The sequence below is a fragment of the Anoplolepis gracilipes genome, chromosome 15, assembly GCF_047496725.1.
Source record: "Anoplolepis gracilipes chromosome 15, ASM4749672v1, whole genome shotgun sequence".
NCBI lineage: Eukaryota > Metazoa > Arthropoda > Insecta > Hymenoptera > Formicidae > Anoplolepis > Anoplolepis gracilipes.
The window spans coordinates 7,480,294-7,501,326 of record NC_132984.1 but is presented as its reverse complement, the minus strand read 5'-3'; the positions used below and the strand labels follow the sequence as shown (position 1 = coordinate 7,501,326).

The window sequence follows — 21,033 nt, the reverse complement described above, 5'->3', positions numbered from 1 at the left end:
TTTAATTAAATCAAAAATGCTAAATTCAATATAAAATATTCAGATATAAGTACAAGAGTACTGTTAGATTAGCCTTTTAAAATAAAAAAGTTTTTTTAAAAAGTATATATATATGTACATATAATCACTTTTTAAATTTTACTTTTAATTATACAACTTAATTTAATAAATTAATATCTAGAAGAAAGACATTATATATTCTTTAGCCTTAGTGCTTTTAACTCTCATTTTTATTAATTTTTTTTAACATCTATTCCTGTGTTGTCTTATTTCTTTATATTTGCCATTTGCTCACACATATATAATACAAAAATATTATTATGTACGTAATCAAAATAACATTTTTATTTTGCATGTGTGTCAAAAAAATAATTGGGCAAATATATATAAGAATAAAAAATTTGATTTTGATATGTCAAGATTAGAGGGGGAGAAGGGTTTGATTGTATACAAAAATATAATTGAAACCATTAACTAAACTAAAAAGCTAATAAAAGATTTGATCTGTATTACTTAAGCTTCCTCCACATTATCCTGTACTCCTCAAGCAACTCTCGTGCTTGTAGTAGTTACTTGCAGAGGTATCGAGAATAACTCTTCCCACGAAGGTTGTATAGAACTGATTACAGCTTCAACGGCACTAAGAGAAACAAATTCCAAGTTCCAACTTTCCTCGAGTCCCGCGATCTCGTCCAAAAAATTTAAGGTCAACGAATTGTCACAATGTTCCTAAAATTATATTATTAGTCCATTATCAAATATACTTGTTAATACTTTATTGGCATCATCTTTTTTAAATAATAAATAAAAATTGTCGAAAATTACTGACTATTGCAATCAGATTACTCATAGTTTGTTCTCTAGCAATCAAAGGCGCTTGATTGTTGCCTGGTATAAGCCATTGAATATTGTCCTCCAGTAGCATTAATATTGCATTGGTCAATATTAATCCGGATAGTTTAAGCTTGATGATAACATTTTGATATTTTAAAACTGCAGAGGAAAATATCGCTAGCAATCGTACGACGTCTCCGGTCTTATAGTTGTCACTACTCGTTAGTAAATCGTGCATTAAAATGCTAAAATACTCTGGAACTGAAAATTCCACTTCGCAACTCGGAGGCAATTGCAGATCTGTAAACAGAAAAACATCATGAGTACAATTTAAAATTTATTATCGCTCATACTTGACGTTCTGATTCTGAGATGTATGTAAAAATTTAGTAAATTTAGTTACGCTATATTTATCATTGTTGAAAGACATTTTATACCTGTGATATAAAATAAAAAGTTTGATGTTCTTTGGAAGTCTTGCATAATACAAAGCACTGTAATAGGGGAAAGCTCTTCGCTGCTTTTGCCAGGCTGTTGTAATTCGATCAAAACACCTTGCTTAAATGGCAGCGATACAAAGGATCTTAATCTGTCCGTTGTCCAACTGACTTCTTTCTGAAGCCAACGCTGTGGATCCTCCCTATCGTATTTTTTTGCTTTATTCATAATTAGGCCAGTTTCTTAATTCATCGATTGATCAATAGATGAATTAAAAAACTCGCCTATCTAAATTTTGTTTGTCTAAAAAATCTCAACAATATAAGTTTTACAGAAAATTATTTCAGACAAAAGTTGTATGGTTTCGAGAGGGATATAAGATGGTGTCATTGATTTGACCTTGAATAGTCGCTTGAATAGTCACGTAAAGGTCACCTTCAATTTCTTGAGTGGAACACACTATTTTTAATTGCATATTCTTGTAGCTTACTTTAAGAGTTTTCTACAATACTATAATAAAACTTCTTTTATCTAAGAATTTCCTTAGATATTTTAAAGTTTGTCATGATACTTTTTAATATGAAATATGAAATAATTGAAGAAAAAAAAAAATAAAAAAAAAAAAAAAAAAAAATGAATGGATCTTGCCTTAGATTCTTTTTGTGTAAAACTTATATTTTTCGAAATTTTTCAAGTTTTCCATACTTTTCCCTCACTGTTTGTATATACACTATACATTCATTTCATTGAAAACATCCTATCTCTAAAATATTCACATAAAATTTTGGAGAGAAAATTTATATTAAGCAGCACTTACCCTTCTGGTCCATCAATTCTGAGAACATAAACTTTAGACGTAGATAATACTAAGCATCCAGAAAATGCTTCTTGTATAGAGTGCATCAAAATCTGTGCCTATATGTCAGAAACAAAAATAAAATATAATTAAATATATGATTCTATTCAATTTGTTGACTTGGGTTTTTGCTATACGTAATTAATTAAATTAAAAACAAAATTATATCAAGCTAAGCACACCTTGAGAAGAAACACCACCTCTTCGTTCTCATGCTCGAATATATTTAAAATTATATGCAGTTTAATTCTGTGATCTATACTACTAAAGTCAGTATACGAGTATTGCACGTCGCTGCCGAAAAAGCTCGAAGCCTCTTCGCCTCTCAATATTTTATTGCTACCAATCTTGATGCTTTGAAGTAAACCTAAAAATGATATATAACAATACACTATAAAAATATTAATATTAAACATTATAACATAGTATGACAAATGATTCGAAAGGATTATGTTGACAAAAATCAAGTTAAAACTTAATAGCAAAACATTTGTTAGATTATTTTATTCATATGATCAAGTATATTTTTAATAATATTATAATTTAATAATATTACACAATGACACTATGGATTCACATTGATTTTACCTCCCAGCATTGATGTCAAGTTTGTTACAGGAGCTATTTCCTTTTCACTGCTATGGGATTTTGTATCAGTTGTTAATTTGACCATTTTATTTTCATATGCTGTGCATATGCTGTCTGTCAAGGAACCTGTAAATAAAACTGGCTTTACAAACTACTATATTAAAACAAAAATTAACATTATTTGCCATGATGCAAAGTTAAATAAAATAAAATAAACAGTATATTTAATTTTTTATAATTTTAATACATAACAATATATTTAATTTTCTTCTTCAACAAATAACTTTATTTAACTTTCGTAAAAAAATCTAAATACGAGTCGTAATTATATTAATTATATTAATGAAAAAATACACTTTATATTGACATATTAATCATACATGATTATATGTAATAAAAGGTGTAGGGACAGATTACAAACCCGAAGAACTGCTTTCCGTCAAGCCTGCCATCACTGGTGTCGCATCTGGAATTGTTATTAAAGAAGGAGCGATCGCAGTACGCCTTTCTTCCTGTTTCCGGCTTGGTGTGACATTTGCCCTGCATCAATGAATACCACAATGAAATATTAATTTAAATATACGATGACAAGTAGACGATGACACCATATCTGTTTGTTCTTTTGTTATGTAATGTTATTATATAGTCCTATTTATAACTCTCATTTCTTATATTATGTTTACATAACAAAAGAATGATCATAAATGTTAAGTATCATTAATACAACTACACTAACTTCAGCGTTTCGTCCAAAACTTCAATGCTGCTCTGACTCGGATTACTCAGTATCTCTATGTCACTCTCGTATTTCTTCGTCAAAGCATTTGCAGATGGTGTGGACTCTCTTGATTCTTCTAAACTTGTCGCTGAACCTGACAACAATAAAGATTAATTCATAAAAACATATTAGTAATGTTACGTCGTTTTTACATCTTCTAGAAATTTAGAAAGAAAAAACAAAGATATATATGAATTAAATAGATTTTGAAAATCAAAGATGTATAGTTTGTCTTCAAATAAAACATCACACATTACACTTCTAAAAGTAAAGATTAGAAATTAGGTGCTTGTAGCATCGAAGAGAGAAATGCTAAAATAAAGAAGAATAATATTGTATGTTTCCAAATTTTTAAATTTAAATTTTTCAAGTATAATTTTTTTTAATTAAAAAAATGGCTTTGATTCACAAGAGAACCTCGCAAATCAGAAAATCCTGATGTTGATGAAACTTTACACACACACATATGGGAGGGAGGAATAAATGGAGATGAATTTAGAAATTTTAAGTTGCTCCCCAAAAACAATTTTTATTTTTCAAATTTACAAACACGTAACTTGGCAATGAGAGCCATACGGATGTTGATGCGAAAATTTCTTTAGAAATTAATTCTTTCGCGAAATTTGAATCGTGCGCAGGGCACATATTTTACTTGGGGTGTATTTTACCAAGAAATAGATTCTCATTTTTGAGAATTCTATAACCCCTCTTTACCCTCCTAAAAAGATGTAGACGAGAAAAAATATTCAGCTCCACACTAATACTTCTCTCGTCTATTTGTTTATAAACCTATTGATTTTCAAATTTAATTTTTTCAAAATTTTGTTAATATGGTTAAATTAAACTTTTGTATAAAACATTATTTAGGATATTTCGAATAATTCTCAAGATCCTATATATAGCGAGAAAAGCAAGAAGCTGTTCTACATATGAGAGGTTTTACCCTTTATTTTTACCGTTCTCTGCGTCGCTTATGTAAATACAGGGTGAGGAAAAAGTATGGAAATCCTAAAAAAATCTCGAAAAATATGTTTTAGAGAAAAAAATCTAAGACAAGATTGAAAGAATCCTGCTATCTAAGACAAGATCTATTCATTTTTTTTCATTTATTTCATAGTTTATATTAAAAAGTATTATGACAACTTTAAAATATCTCAAAAAATTCTTAACCAAAAGAAGTTTTATTATATTGTTTCGGAAAGCTCTCGAGGTAAGCTACAAGAATATGCAATTAAAAATAGAGTGTCTCATTTAGGAAATTGAAGGTGATCTTCACGTGACCTTCAAGCGATTATTCAAGGTCAAATCAATGTCATCATCTTATGTCCCTCTTGAAACCATGCAACTTTTGTCTGAAACATTTTTCCGTGAATATTTTTCGAGATCTTTCATAGTTCCCATACTTTTTTCTCTCATCTTGCATATATAGTTTCATCAAAATCAGAATATTCGGATTTGCGGAGTTTCCTTGTCAGGTCGCCGGGCTTTTCTTTAAGTTGCAAAATTGTTCTCACAGGGCAGAAGAGAAAGTAAAAAAATAAAAAAAGAAAGAGAAAGAGAGAGAGAGAGAGAGAAAAAAAGAAGAAGTAGAGAATGCTATAACATAATTATTGTGACTGAAGCTTACAACAGATTTGAGCTTGGATATGAGAGTCGGAGTGCACCAGAGAAGTGGTGACGGATTTAGCTCCACCCTCCATTCCACCTGCACCGGTATTAGTATGTTATAGTTCCCATATTAAATGTAGTAAGATACAAACGCGCGCGCGTGTATCATATGCGTTGGTCGTACATGTATATGTATCACACATATTAACATACACAATAAACTATCATTAGAATCACCATTGCATTCGCAATCATTCGATTATTTAAATATTTAATTCTTATTAAAGTCAAGTTAATTATTGGGCCAACTTCAAAACATTAGATTAAATGCTTTGCACGAGTCATACAGTGTGATTCATAATTAAATTTCAAAATCAAAATATGTTCTGAGAGTTATGAGAATATACAAAGTTCTTTTTAATGCAAAAGAAGTAAAGCAAAAATCTATTACTGTAAGATTTTCATTAAATGATTCAAATGTATATTCATAAAACTCTATACATTAACTAAAATTTTATCAGTTTTTTCATAATTGTTTTTCATATAACAATCTGTAAATACTTTTAATCATTGTTTAATTAAATTAAAATTATCAATTTGCAACGTGCAGTTACATATTTTGTCGTAAAAACATACATTTTCTTTACATTACTTAATTCCTATTATTATTTTATATCAAGATAAGATCATTGAAAAATGAATATTCTACTAGATATTTCAGTTATATAAAATTATGTCAAATGAAAGTATAAAGAATAAAATATCTCTTAAGCATTCAATTTTTGACCACCCTATCCTTATAACTTTTTACGCCGAATATTGCGAGAAATCAGATTTAGGCATAAAAATTAGGGTGGTCCATGAAAAAAAAAACTAGGTTGACGTTGACTTTGAAAAATGACATTAATTATAAAATTTAAGATTATCAGTTTTTCTTTTTCCTCAAAACTCTATAAATTTTGCCTGAAACATTTTTTTGTACGGCGTCAATATATATCAAATTTCTTCAATATAATAGATGTCAAGGACTGTACAGCTCGTGCACGATTTTCATTAATTCATTCTTACATAAAGGACACTACATGCTATAATTATAAAGAACCTCACCGATACTTGAGAATGATTCAGAATGCTGCAAGTGGATTCTTGCAGAATGTTCTGATTGATTTTTAACAATCTGATTGTCCATATCAGATGGATTCTCTATTTCGATGACCAAACTGCTGTCACAAGTGGGGCACTTGAGTTGTTTCGTACCTAAAAAAAAAGCATGATTCTTTGATAATGATGTTCAACGATGCACCGTTAACTGGTTATAATACAAACCCGTCGTCGACTTAACGGCAAGCATGACGTATTCCATATCCTGCGAGAATTGTGTTGAGCATTTCATACATTTAAAAACCTGAAGCGGTATCGGCCGCATTTCAATCTGCTCATTGATGAATGCCGTGATTTTCTGAAAACAGCAATGTCGTTTTTAGCTGTCGATTGTACACAGAGTGGAACATTTGACATTTCCTCCAAAAACTTGACGTCGTACAAAAAAATGTTTCAGGTAAAATTTAAAGGGTTTTGAGAGAGAGAAAAAAAGTGATTGATAATCTTGAATGTTGAAAGTTTTCAACTTAGTTTTTTTTTTTTTTTAATAGAACCACTGTAATTTTTTTATATAAATCGATTTCTCGAAATATTTGACGTAAAAAGTTATAAAAGTAAAATGACCAAAAACTGAATAGTTTACGTGATATTTTATACTTTAATTTGATATAATTATTTACATAAATTATAAAATATCTCGTAAAATATTCATTTTTCGACTATCTTACCTTAATACTTTTATATATAAAACAATGAGAGGAATCAATTGATCTAAAGAAAATGCATAGTTGTTTTTAATAAACAATATGAATTTGAAATAAGCAGCTGAATCTATTTTAGTTTATTATATATTAAAATTATATCAAATTAAAGAAATTTATATAAAGAAATAAAGATGGTTTATAAGTAAAACTAATTTTGGTTTTTTGGTTTATAAATAAAACTAACTTAATAAGAAAAACTAGATTGATCTCTCCATGACCTTGAAAAATTACTTTAGTTAAAATTCAAGATTACCAATGTATTTTTACATCTAAAAAAATCTATAAGTTTTGTCTACAACATTTTTTTGTATGATGTCAAATATTTTCAGAGAAAATACCTTGTAACACTTTAACTGCCCCATCCTATAAAATATAAATAGTATTTATATGTTTTTCAATACCTTTGCATCTTCCAATTCTGCAAAGTATCGCCTATTTTCTCTATCTTTTCTAGTAGTATCAAAAATAATATCGATCGTGGGTGGATCGCTCTTGCCTAAGACGCAAGACAAAACTGAACTTATCGACCAATGAAACTTTACTTTTCCAGTAATTGTTTCCTTTTCTTTAATATTTCTACAAAAGCAAAATAAAATTTCATTTCATAATAATATTATATACAGGATGAGGATATGGAAACCCTGAAAAATCTCGAAAAATATAAGTTTTACAGAAAAATGTTTTAGATAAAAGTTGTATGATTTAGAGAGGAACATAAGATGATGTCATTCAATAGTCGCCTGAAGGTCATGTAAAGGTTACCTTAAATTTCTTAAATGGGGGGAGGGGAGAAACTCGATTTTTAATTGCATATTCTTATAATTTATCTTGAGAGCTTTCCAAAACAGTATAATAAAACTTGTTTTAATTAAGAATTTCCTGAGGTATTTTAAAGTTTGTTATGATACTTTTTAATAAAATTTTTCGAGATTTTTTAGATTTCCATACTCTTTCCTCATCTTTATATATATATATAATGATGTGTAATTTACTACAAAAGTTTCAAAACATTTGATTAATCAGAGCAAAGAAATTTTTGGTCTCTTTCATCTTGATTGGTCAATTAAACGATTACAAAGTATAAGTCAAACAAAGCGCAACCAAACATTGATTATTCAAGAATTCAATTGCAATAACGAAACTATAATTTGCAATTTTTCTTACAAATAATTAAAATGGTGCAACCTTAAAATATAGGTACAATTCTGCTGTGTACATACTTACTCAGGGGTTATCATTAAAAATATAGTCTCCATCTCACCATCATTTTTTCTTTTCTGAACAGTATATAAATCTCCAACTTCTAAAGATAAAAAAAAAGAATTTAAGATTTATTGCGTCATTGAAAATACTGTTTTGTATATTTCGTGCAACTTTTACCTTCATTAGGATCATATGCATTCGTAGAATCAACTGTATGTGTTTCCAGGGTGTGTATTTCGTCTATGATTTCTTCATTCTGAGAAGTGTCTTTGTCATCTATATATTTTGCAATTTCTTGTGATTCTGGATCCGTGGAAAATTTTTCATTAAATATAGTGTGAATTAGATTGTCGTGAAGAGACGATGCTGTATTAATGTCAACCACAATCTGAAACATTTGCGATGTTGGAAATTGTTCAGAACGAAGACCCATAATATCCTGGACTGAAGTTCCCGCGTGACTGCTCAGCCAATTGATCTCACCAAACTTCTCTCGCAAATCTAAGATGCGCTTTTTTGTCTCTAAATGATCCTTTGATGATTCTAAAAAAATGAATAAATTAATATAGTGTTACAAATAATATAATGCTATCCATAACTTCTTTTATTCCATTAATTATTGTAATAGTGTCTCAATCTTTATCACACAATAATTTTATCATATCATTAAAATTATATATTCTATTGTATTAATAAAAATTAATAAAAATAATATTAATATAAAATTATGAAAATTAATAAAAATATATTATTTTATATTTTTATTAATATATTATTAATAATATATTAATAAAAATGTCTATATCTTAGTTCAATTACCCAAATGAGTAGAGGCAACCACATCGGGCAGTTTCTTAAATTCTCCCTTTTCCTGATCAATTTCATCGATAATCGCTTCTCTCATATTCGGTTTTTTTTTACTTTTTAGTACGCTTCTTTCTGAGTTCTCGGATGATGTTATTCGCTGATTTGATCCGCTTTCATTGAATTCATATGTATCGACGCACGTAGACATGGAGCTAGTCAGAGATATGGATTGATTCGCGTGTATCGCAAAAACTCGATTTTCTGCCACAAACGCCTTTTCCGACTTTGAAAGCAGTAGACTATCTAAAACAAACTGTCAGAGTTTACTCAGACTCATGTTATATTATAATTAATAATTATAGTATCAGTACACTGGTTCTGGTATTTTATAAATTTTCAATGTACTTATTATCATGCAAATACCTTGCTATCTGACAGACTAGGATGCAAATGTTTTATGGACAGTAACCGATGTTTTGGATGGTACGATAAAGGATTTCCTTCCAAAGACAGCCACAACAAAGTAGGCATCTTTTGGAGCGGCCAAAGGACCGAATGTTCCGTTAAACAATTAAATGATAAATCTAATTCTGTCAAACATTCTAAACCTTGAAGACCTGTTATACAAATTGATATTAACAATAAATAATTCATTAAATTCATAGATAATATTATGTGTAAATTACTGCTCCAGATAAAGTCATATATTTTTATAAATTAATTTTTCGGAAAACTATTTCAATTTCTTTGCTGTAATATTTTAATTCACAAATGTATAGAAAATACATGTATATATTCAGAAAGAATTATATTTAAATTATTATATTTTATTAATAAAGTATCACAAATGATTATTGAAAAATAAAATTTTTAAGTATTATGTCATTAATGTAATAATAACTAACCATTAAGATTGTCTATGTAGTTATTCTTCAATACTAATATTTGTAATGAATGTAAAGCTGCTTTATTAAATACAGGTACTTCTTCCAGTTTATTATAGCCCAGATTAACATATTTCAAGTCTGATAAGCAGGATATTTCTTTTGCATTAGTTATTATATTATGATTTAAGTCCAATATTTGAAGCCAAGGAGCCAATTCTAATGATTCATCCAAGCATTTAAGAGCATTATGAGGCAGTATTAAATGTCTTAAAGATGCCCATACAAACCCAATACCAGCATCACCTCCACATGCGGCTGTAATAAAAAAATATAGAGATAGGATATCCTAGATAATATTTAAAAATAATCATGTGTATATATATATATATATATAATATATTGTATAATAATCTATTATATGATCTATATATTATATCTATTATGTAATAATATATAATATATATTGTATAGTAATATTATATAATTATATATTATATACTAATATTATATAAGAACATATTATATAATAATCGTGTATATATGTATACACACACAAGTATATAATATATAAATATACAGATAAGCACTGGTTCCACAGTCTAACTCTATATTATGTATTACTTTATAAATTCGTACAGCATTGCTGTTTATGTAACATGTTGTTTTTATATCATGATTGATTTAAAAAGATACTGTACCAACAAGCATTAGCTTATTGATGTTAATCATGTATCTTCAAAACCAATCTATTTATCTTCAACTAATATTGATTTGTCCCGTGAAACCGAATAATTGTCTATTTACTGTTACTTGATTTTTTTTTCAAATATTTTACTTTATATACTTAAACAAACCTAATAATTGATAGATTGTAGATACTCCTTTTCTACCAGCGCACACTATGCTTTCCAACTGGCCCCTGACACTTTGTAAACCTTTCAGTAATTCAATGGATACCTTTCTGAGCTCCAAATACTTTAGATGTCTAAACTTGGAGATGTCAATAATAATTTTGACGTCGTCAGGAGAACAATGTGTCACTTTCAAACTTATGGTTTTTTGCACAAAATCATGTAGAAATTTTATATCACGAAATATATCTACTTTAGAACTGTTGCACACTTGAAATGAAGAATCCAGATCTTCAGATTCTAATGCAATTAATGAAAACGCTTCATTGAGACTATGCAATAGTTTTGTCGATAGCGAAAGCTTGCTCGAGGCACTCAAGATCTCGTCGCCATTCTGGCGAAGAAGTTTCACCAATTCCATGATCTCCTGCATATTAACTGTATCCTGTGGCTGGTTTAACATTGTATTGCTCTTGTCCATTATTATTAAATAGATTTTTTTATTATTTTAAATAGATTGTATTATTTGTCACAATCACATATTAAAATATATACTTTTCTAATATTTTCTAATAATATTTTATGTTAAACTGAAATAGAAATAATATGTCAAATTAGTATAAAATATTCATCGGTTTTGGTATCTAGTATATGAATTTAAAGGAAAAAAAAATTTCCAGAAAAAAAATGTAGAAAAGCGTTTAGTTTTTAACCAACACTACTTTTATATTTTGATAAAAATATACTTAATTAATAGCATTTTTTTCATATAAAAAATAAAATTTCAAAATCAGAAAAAATAAAAATTTTAAATTAGTTATATTTCAATTAGAATTAAAGTTACAGTTGCAAAGACACATATCTGTGTAATTGATTAACTAAGATAATTTTACATATTATATATATATATATATATATATGTGTGTGCGTGTGTAAATAAATTTATATATAAATTGAAGTGACATAAGTATATGTTTATTATATGATATTTATATGAGATTTCCTAACCTTAAAAATAAAATCTTCAGAATTACTTTCTATTTATTCTCGTATCGAAAGATATTTATTTGTCAAACTTTAAATTTAATTTAAAAAGACATAAAAAAAGTGTATCTTTATCAAAATAATCTAAATTGAACGGATAAAATTAAACACTTTATACTATGTTAATAAAATTAAAAAAAGTTTAATCAACTTAACGATAATAACAATAATAATTAAATATATTTTCATGCATACCATGTTATAATTAAAACTTTCTAGTAAAATACAAATATCGATATAACAAATAAATCTATAAATATTCATGTATTCTTCTTCTCTCTTTCCAGTTCTCTTTCGAGATTCGCCCATATGCAGTGTTGCCAGTATGCCAGTATGCATAAAAATCATAGATAGAAGTCTGTGATAAAAATATTTTATATTTTGTCCGATATTCAATAGTTTAGTTTACACCGAGCACTAGATACGCGTACTAAGTACTACACTAGCCAATCATGGCCAGTCTTTTAAAGAATGGAATGGCTGTGATTGGCCAGTAGTATTTAGTTTGCGTATAAAGTATATCGGTGTAAACTAAGCCAATAACAAAGCTTGTTTTCTAGAAATTCTAGAAACCCTCCAATAAAAGTCACGCCATATGATATGATCCACTTTTCATTAGTCCTCTAGATCTGGGCAACTCCCGCTCATATTTGAATCACATTAACCTGACCATTGATATAAACATTAGCTTAGTTTACACCGAGCACTTGATACGCGTACTAAGTACTATATTAGCCAATTATAGCCAGTCTTCTAAAGAATGGAATGGCTATGATTGACCAGTAATATTTAGTACGCGTATCAAAGTATGTCGATGTAAACAAGGCCGTTATATTTCAGCAACACAAAAAGTAAACGTTTTAGAAAAACTAAAAATTTATAATCTTTTTAAATAAAACATTAAAATAATATATATATATATAAAGAAATTGCTTACGTTTTCTTTAATCTTTAATATTCATATATAAAGATTGACAAAATCAAATAAATATGAAAATAATAAATATACAAAATATTAAATTAAAATTAATAATAATGAAAATACTTTTTTTTTACTAGAAAACAAATTAGAATACTGTATATATCCCAAGTGTATTACAAATTAAAATGCTTTAATATCACAAATGTGTATCATAAATAAAAATACTTTATGTATCACAAATTAAAATAGTGTATGTATCATACTAAATATTAAGAAAATTGAACATGCATTTCTATAGATTTAGTATTCCATATTACTTACGTATTTTTTTTATGAATTTTTAATCCAAATGCTGTAATTTTCTTATAGTTTTGAAATATAAATTATAACAATTTATAATGTGATCGGTATATTTCGCAAATTCTGCATTTAGAAATAATATTCAATTAACGTATTGGAAATTATTTAAAAAATTACTGTAATAGCGAAATATTTTTTCTTATTTTATACTTTTTCATTTTTTAAATTTTTATGTATATATTTTTCTCCAACTGCAGAGTGTCATGAGCTATGAGTTTTTATTTCTACAATAATTTAAGTATATATTTGAAAACAAAATATCAATATTGGTAATATTTGAATTAGCCAAAAAAGTGCTAACTTTTTACGAGAAATAGAAATATCTTAAGCACATATTATATTTTCTTTGGTAAAATCGTCTCTTTTTTTTCTTCTGCATCCCTATAAGCACATAATATTACATAATATTTAAGATATATTCAAGGTATATTTTTAGAAGATATAATATTCTAAGAATATACCTTAAATATTATATATTATGCGCTTATAAGGATATCTTGTCAGGGATTCTGACAGAATTATTTTCTAAAGACAAATCTTCCACAAAAACTATTATAAAAGATTTACTGCTTTATTTTCGTCTCGATACAATTGTACAATATCGTACATATCAAAACGTACAATAATCGGAATATAAGTAACATTGTTACAACAATTTTTCATTGGCTAAGAAAGACAGACAGATGTTTCACATGTGCCTGTCGGTGGAGCGCGTTTTCTTTTTTTTTCTCTTTTTGTGTACGATGTTTTTTTTTTTTTTGGCAGTGCATGCACGATCAGTTTTGTCGATAAATAACAAGTACGTATAGAAAACAGGAAATCTTTAACGCTTAAACAAATATCCTTACTTCTTTACCTTTAAAGATCAATATTTAGGTACATCTCTCACTAAAGTAGTAATTACAGCTCACAAGAGAAAATATTTACACATCGCATCTTTTCCTTCACTAATTTTTTTTACAATTATATTTATACAAATATATTTATGATGAGAAAAAAACGTTGCTACATACGTACTCTATTTAAAATATATACATCAATATATAAATGAGAAAAATATATTTTGAATATATTTCGTCTTGGAATGAGAAAGAATAAAAATATTGAAAAAAATGAGATGAGCAATATCTCCTGCATATTTCAACCTTAACAAGAATATTCAGATATTTATACACATGTATTTGCAGGATCGAGTGAAGACTGGCGGATATGTTGGAGCAAGTATCTGTAGCAAGTACATCGGCAGTGTATGACGTCAGTGTAACAGTGTAACTTTACGCGCAAAAAATTGCGCTCGTTCTCTTCTAATTAGCAGTAGTGTAATTGTATTTCATCTTAAAATACTTGTGATCATTAAACTGATCTAGTATCAGATTAGAGAGATTGAATCTTCGAAAAGAGAAATGAAAGGAAGACATCTCTCAAGTCAGACTGACCGGATGATTCGATTTGGCGAGTACTTGAGGCGTTAAATCAACGCCAGAAATCACAATTAATAGTTATATAGCAATCGTAAAATTACGGTGAACACACAACCAACCCGGCGACTCCTTAACGTAATAACGTAGCGCACAACACTATCATGTTCAATATCAGCGAGCCGCAGAGCAGCGCGGAGAACCAGCCGGAGTTCGCGACGACCGTCGTCGTCGTCGACGTTATTTGATGACCTGCAAATGCCGACGTCAAGTCGCTCCGACTGCCAACATTTGTCTCGCGAACGCAACTTTCCTGTTCCTCGGCTCGCGACGACTGATTCGCACGTGATGGGAGCTGATACGACCATCGAGTGGCGTCTGACACGACAGAGCAGCGATCGAGCTCGTGTACTGACGGCTCGCGGGAGGGGGCGAAGTTGGAGGAACCGGCCGAACCGAAGCCTGAGCTCTGACTGGACGATCGCGAGAGCGTCGGCGGCGTCGCGGTCATCATACTGGCATCCACCTGCCAGTAACCACCGGCCACCCACGAGGTCTGTGTCACCGACCTGAGCTTCGGCGGTGACAGAACGTACCTCCTGTTGGACCCGGACTTTCTGAACAGATTCTCAGAGCTCATCCCGTTGTATACTCTCCGCTCAAAGATCGCCGGCATCGCTTTCGCAGTACTCCTGCTGTACCTTGTTGATCCTTCACTTAGGAAGAGGGTGCTTAAACTGTTGTTCAAGCAACAGCCATCCAGCGGACTACTCTTATTTTGAGAGATGAAGTTTAGGTGATTATCTAGGTTGCTGCTGTTTATAACAGTAGATAACTTTTGTCTCAATCTAAAGATAAATAAAAATACATATATAATAATAAAATAAAGTGTAAAATAATTAATATTGTGCATTAATAATAAATATTATGAGATATAAGATGACCAGAAGTGTTTCGTTAAAAAAAAAAAAAAGAGTCAACATAAAATACTTGCATTGCTGAATGCGATTTGATTTCAGTAGAAGATACTTCGTCTGTTGCATAGACAAATGATTCAACAGTGTTGCTCGTTCCGTTAGAAATGTTATTTTTGCTTTCACTGTAATTCTGTAATGTAGACTGAGACGCGACAACGGCCTGCGAACGCAGCTTCTTCAACGCAACTGAACCAATTAATGTATTTTTATTCGAAATAGGTTTTAGACTCAAGAAACCTATAATAAACGCGCATACTTTTACCTGAAAAAAAGAACAATATTCGTATAAAAAATATTTTAAAGAAAAATATCTAGTCTAATAAAAAAATATAAAATCTAATAAAATAATATATAAATATATACATATATATATATATATGTATATATATATATATATATATATATATAAAATATTCGAAATATTCGTGTAAAAGTATTTAATAAATGCCAAAAGATATTTTAAGATTTTAAGACATTTAGCTCACCATGTAATACTGTACAGTGTGCTCTGTCGTAAGCCAAACATTTTGGAAAATTGAATTTTTGACATGCACAAGAATAACAATGCAGAACCATAAAAATATCATTAATATGTCAATTCTCTTTTTCTTTGTTGAACTTGCCCAACAAGCACATAAATGAAAAAATAATCCACCAATTGGCAACCATACAGAGTCATGATTGAACACAATAATCGGAATCAGGATCATAGAGATAATTCGGAAAATTGCCTCCGATTTTCTCGCATTCTGCAAAAGAACTAACAAAGATTATTCATTGCAACGATTGCACGTGTCTATAATAGTGTCTAATTATGTGTACAACTTTTGTAATTAAGGTACCCAGGCAGTACATATTTATGATAAATATTCATAAATATTTTTATTATATTTTTTTGAAATATAAAAATATTTTATACATTATATACATTGATATATATATATATATATATATATATATATATATATATATATATATATATATATATGTATATATATTTATACACGTTAAGAGAAAAAAATCTATATTCAATATATTATTAAAATATAGATTATATTTACAATATATTTTTCATATAATACTCGTAATACTATAATAAATAAAAAAATAAATATTTGTAATATTTTTCTAAATATTTCTCAAATATTTGTTGGGATATTTAAATCTTTATGATCTGTTCAATTTAAGATTACAAAAATATTTATAAATTATTTTGATAAATAGTTATACAATATTCAAATAATTATTATAAATATTTTTGATGTAGATTTTACAAATATTGCAGTTTTTAAAGGTACTTTATAAAAATCTATACTTACACTGACAAGCATCGCGATTGGTTTTCGCCTGAAGAATAACATTTTGTAACGAGTGAGCCATAGTGTCTGCTTACTCAATACATTTTGTACTGTCAATTTACAATTATCGCACAGTGGATGTCTCTTCTCTAGATATTCTTTAAAGCTTTTCAGCTCGTCATTGTAGCGTTTCTCACTCTTTGCTTCAAAATTGGATAATTCCAACAATTTCAGACTTTCTTGTTTGTTACAATTTGTGCAGAGATGTCCCTTGGAAATATCGCGCAAATCATTCTGTTCAACCAGTTTGCAGTACCTTTGAGACATCTTCAGTGTTGCATATTGTTCTGGGATATTGTACATATAATCACCATTCTGAAATAAGTACATTTTACATAGCAATATTGTAAAGAAGAAATAAGAAAATTTTCTACTACACGAATATGTGAATAAGATGGAAATTGGAGGTACAGGTTTAAAACTTTTTTTTTCTTTTACCTTGGAAAAACCATTGTATTGTTCGCACCAAGGGCATAACCACCAATTCAGCTGCTGCCTCCAAATCTTTGAGTTCTCGTTGCAGAACCAGCAGTTCACAATTACAGGCCATCTTGCTCTACAAGATATACAATTGAAATATTAGGCATATCTTGAAAAACGATATAAATACATACAGGACATTCCTATTTTGATAAAATAGAATATTTTTAAAAATTGTTATACCAGTATAATAGTATATTTTATTGTTACAAATTCATATATATTTATCAAAATTTAATTGCTTTATACTGTAGAAGATATCAAGCATTGTTAAACATGAGTAATACCTGATTTAACATTATGTATATATACATATATATATATATATTTTATAAACATATTTAAAAAATATATATATTTTTATATATGTATATGTATTAAAAAAAATATATATTAAAATACTTATTTGATAAACCTAATTTAATTATTCTACATATTTTTACTTATATATATATATATATATATATATATATATATATATATATAAAATAAAATATATGTTTTATGTCTTAAATGTGTTTCCTTATAATTGTTTCGCAAAATAGAGGACTTTAGGATTTAGGAACACCCTGTACGTAAAAATATATACAAGTATCTTGACAACTCACTTTAGCCTGTGGAAGACTGTGAGACACGTAACGAGGATTAAAAGCGCCGGAGTAAGCACAGATACGCTATCGAACGCAAAGGGTTCAGGATCAGGTCCCGTCATATCAGTATCCGTCGATAAGAGACTGCTAAGGTTAAAAAAAAAATACGACAAAACGAATACGACGCGGCGTTGACGCTCTTCTAAAAATCCGTGGATGGACAAGCCATACACATATATATATGTATGTATATATATTTTATTACTGCCATTAACTGTATGCCGCGTCTCCCGCCCAAACTTACGAAATGCAAGTACGTCATAACCTGAAAGACAACCCCCGTCCCTATCATTTATACTTGGTTCAAATCGAACGTCGACGCGAGACCACCGCCTCTGCCTCCTCCTCCTCCGCCGCCTTCGCGAGTTTCACCGATCGTCACACATCGATATCTCTCTGCTAACAAATTATTATTATCCTAATCCGTCCAGTTATCACACTGCGTATAGCACGTGTTGGTGCCAATGTCCAGAGAGGTATTATCATGATGTAATAAGAATGGCTGCATTTCCGATATTGACTGCAGTATTGAAAATCGGGAGAATTCCGTTAGCACAAATCCCGATAGCACATAACCATACATATTGACCGATGCCTAGGGTAACCAGCACGGTTAGCCAATCAGAAGATCCTAATGTTCACTGGCCAATTAGCATTGTGCACTATTGAATCCTTTCCTGAAAATCTATAGTTTATGTCACGTATACTATAGTATAATGCTAATGCTAAGATTCCATATACAGTCGGACCTCTTATCCTACGACAAAAAATCCTCTCATGTTACGACCGCGAAAGGGCAATTATACCCCCATTCTCAAATTTTTGTCGTAGGATCAGAAAATTTAAGGGGAAGATTCCGAACCGAAAATGTAAGATAAGAGGTCCGACTGTATGCGGTGAGCTCCGATAAACGCATGCGGCGACCAATCAGGAGCTAGGCGCAAGTCGAATCTGGCAAGCGCCTGGCTCCTGATTGGTCGCCGCATGCGTTTACCGGAGCTTATCGCATATATGGAGTCGTAGGCTGGTTCCACAATAGCTGTCGTAAATCGGATGTCGGAAGAGTTGCCCAATAATATTCGGTTATTCTTCTCTAAAGTCAACTGTGATTGGTCAACTCTTCCGACATCCGACTTACGACAGCTATTGTGGAATCACCCTTAACATAAATTTCTGTACTGACAGTGAATATCGGATCACAGCCAATAAAAATTCTTCTTACATTATAGGCATAGACTTAATAGAATAGACTGCTTATGAGGTGGAAAAACAGTACTGGGGGTATTCATCACTGAGAAAAGAATGGCTGCGTTCAGCAGAGAAAGCAAATCAGTGAGCGCTTAGTGATTCTTTATTGTGATTGGTTCTTGCATTTAGACCTTTGATGGATTTAAGTGCAGAAACCAATCACAATAAAGAATCACTAAGCGCTCACTGATTTGCTTTCTCTGCTGAACGCAGCCATTAACTGTCGTTAATATCCAAAGAATAAAAAGAAACAGGAAGAAGCATATGGCTCGAGCTAAATGGATGGAAATGCCTATATATACCAGCATAAAAGTGGACACTCAAAATGGCTGCTTATGGGCGCCAAAATTGAATGGCTTTTTGGAGATGCTGGAAAAACAAAGTTTTAAATATAAATATGAAATATACTTAATATTTTTAATAAAATCAACTCAATAAGATTAAATTGAAATATATAATTTTAAAATGCAACAAATAAAATAATATATATTAATAATATTGAAATTTTAACACATTGTTTACTGTTCTTTAAATAGTATATCTAAATAAAACATTAAATTGTTATTATATTGATAACAATTATTAACCGATGAAATGTTATCCCATAATTTCGTGCTGATGTTATGCCACAGGCCTAACAATGCACCATAATTTTATTTCACTATTTTTTTTAGAATTAATAATTGTGCAAAATAATACGCACATGTGTCTCTCTGACAACAGCAGCAGACGATGCTAATAAGCGTCAAAAAAGTAGACACTCAAGATGGTGGCTTTTGTTAGCGATTTGGTTAGCCCCCACCATCGATACATTCCCTCCTGTTTCTTTTTACTCTTTGTATTAATGACAACTGTCCTTTTCTCAGTGATGGATACCCCCACTACCTTCATGAGCAGTCTATTCTACAGCTCCGTAAAGTTAGCCGAACCACTATGATTTTTTTATAATTAAAATTAACTAATCGTTTGGTCATCGTTTGTTCATGATTGGTCATCCAATTAAAACGTTTGGTCATTTATCGTTTTTTTTTAAATTAAATAATAAAAATTTCGAACTAAAGTTAGTCGAACATTTTTATTTTTCGTCCAATCGAGTTAAACAAGAGCTTATTCGATGCGAATCGTTAGGTCATCACGAATAAATTCTTTACAACGTTTGGTCATCCATAGTTTATCCGAAAAATGAAAAAAATCATGTGCGGTAAAATGACGACGGGAAGTTTCAATGTAAAATTTTAATTCAACCTATGTCCGAACTCTTATACTATATTTATAATTTTTTATTCATAATCTTACAAAATAAATACTGAATGCATCGATGCACGATTCATTGAGCCATTTGCCTAACAGCACTTCAGTCAAATAGCATTGAAACTTCCACACAGTACTGTCAGCCTTGGTAGTTTCTTCGCTCTCAAGTTTTGTTATATTCTTTTATGGGAACGGGGCTTCGCCCCGTCCCCCTATGCATTCCCATCTAAGCATGTACTTTGCAATGCATATACGATTCCACATGGGTTTGCAACTTGCATAGCAACATAAAAAGTATTTATTAAAATTAAAAAGGATTTATTTGAAATTTTGTGTAAGTTACTAAAATGCATGCGCGCGTGACCGTAGCGCACGTCCATGTCACTATACGTCGCCCGTCGTCATTTCACCGCACATGATTTTTTTCATTTTTCGGATAAACTATGGATGACCAAACGTTGTAAAGAATTTATTCGTGATGACCTAACGATTCTGCATCGAATAAGCTCTTGTTTAACTCGATTGGACGAAAAATAAAAATGTTCGGCTAACTTTAGTTCGAAATTTTAATTATTTAATTTAAAAAAAACGATAAATGACCAAACGTTTT

At 29.8% G+C, this 21,033-nt stretch overlaps 2 protein-coding genes across 3 annotated transcripts; both read right to left on the bottom strand.

Annotated features, from left to right (window-relative positions):
* Window positions 1-485: 485 nt before the first annotated feature.
* Window positions 486-12,077, bottom strand: LOC140674134 (serine/threonine-protein kinase 11-interacting protein). Of its 2 annotated transcripts, XM_072907512.1 has the most exons (19): window positions 11,955-12,077; window positions 10,719-11,305; window positions 9,883-10,179; window positions 9,401-9,594; window positions 8,990-9,290; window positions 8,348-8,713; window positions 8,192-8,270; window positions 7,369-7,543; window positions 6,429-6,561; window positions 6,210-6,359; window positions 5,122-5,199; window positions 3,453-3,588; window positions 3,138-3,256; window positions 2,717-2,842; window positions 2,311-2,495; window positions 2,090-2,187; window positions 1,272-1,474; window positions 830-1,134; window positions 486-729 (listed from the first exon to the last, which is right to left on the bottom strand). In XM_072907512.1, the coding sequence occupies exons 2-19, from the start codon at window positions 11,194-11,196 to the stop codon at window positions 544-546; spliced, it is 3,609 nt and encodes a 1,202-aa protein (XP_072763613.1). In that variant the 5' UTR covers window positions 11,197-11,305; window positions 11,955-12,077; the 3' UTR covers window positions 486-543. The 2 variants fall into 2 exon arrangements, with proteins under 2 accessions (XP_072763613.1, XP_072763614.1); XM_072907513.1 differs by lacking the exon at window positions 5,122-5,199.
* A 1,514-nt stretch (window positions 12,078-13,591) lies between these two features.
* LOC140673954 (uncharacterized) lies at window positions 13,592-18,451 on the bottom strand. The gene is made up of 6 exons (XM_072907217.1): window positions 17,883-18,451; window positions 17,233-17,350; window positions 16,756-17,109; window positions 15,922-16,185; window positions 15,454-15,698; window positions 13,592-15,307 (listed from the first exon to the last, which is right to left on the bottom strand). The coding sequence occupies exons 1-6, from the start codon at window positions 17,984-17,986 to the stop codon at window positions 14,593-14,595; spliced, it is 1,800 nt and encodes a 599-aa protein (XP_072763318.1). The 5' UTR covers window positions 17,987-18,451; the 3' UTR covers window positions 13,592-14,592.
* Window positions 18,452-21,033: the final 2,582 nt, after the last annotated feature.

Coding starts and splice junctions, on each gene's coding strand:
- LOC140674134 (XM_072907512.1), bottom strand. CDS start 11,196: ATGGACAAGAGCAATACAATGTTAAACCAGCCACAGGATACAGTTAAT. Junction 8,714..8,989: donor GGTTGCCTCTACTCATTTGG/GTAATTGAACTA, acceptor TCATTTTTTTAG/AATCATCAAAGGATCATTTA. Junction 5,200..6,209: donor TGAATCATTCTCAAGTATCG/GTGAGGTTCTTT, acceptor ATACCGGTGCAG/GTGGAATGGAGGGTGGAGCT.
- LOC140673954 (XM_072907217.1), bottom strand. CDS start 17,986: ATGACGGGACCTGATCCTGAACCCTTTGCGTTCGATAGCGTATCTGTG. Junction 17,351..17,882: donor ACAGTCTTCCACAGGCTAAA/GTGAGTTGTCAA, acceptor TATATCTTGTAG/AGCAAGATGGCCTGTAATTG. Junction 15,308..15,453: donor ATCAAATCGCATTCAGCAAT/GCAAGTATTTTA, acceptor ATTTATCTTTAG/ATTGAGACAAAAGTTATCTA.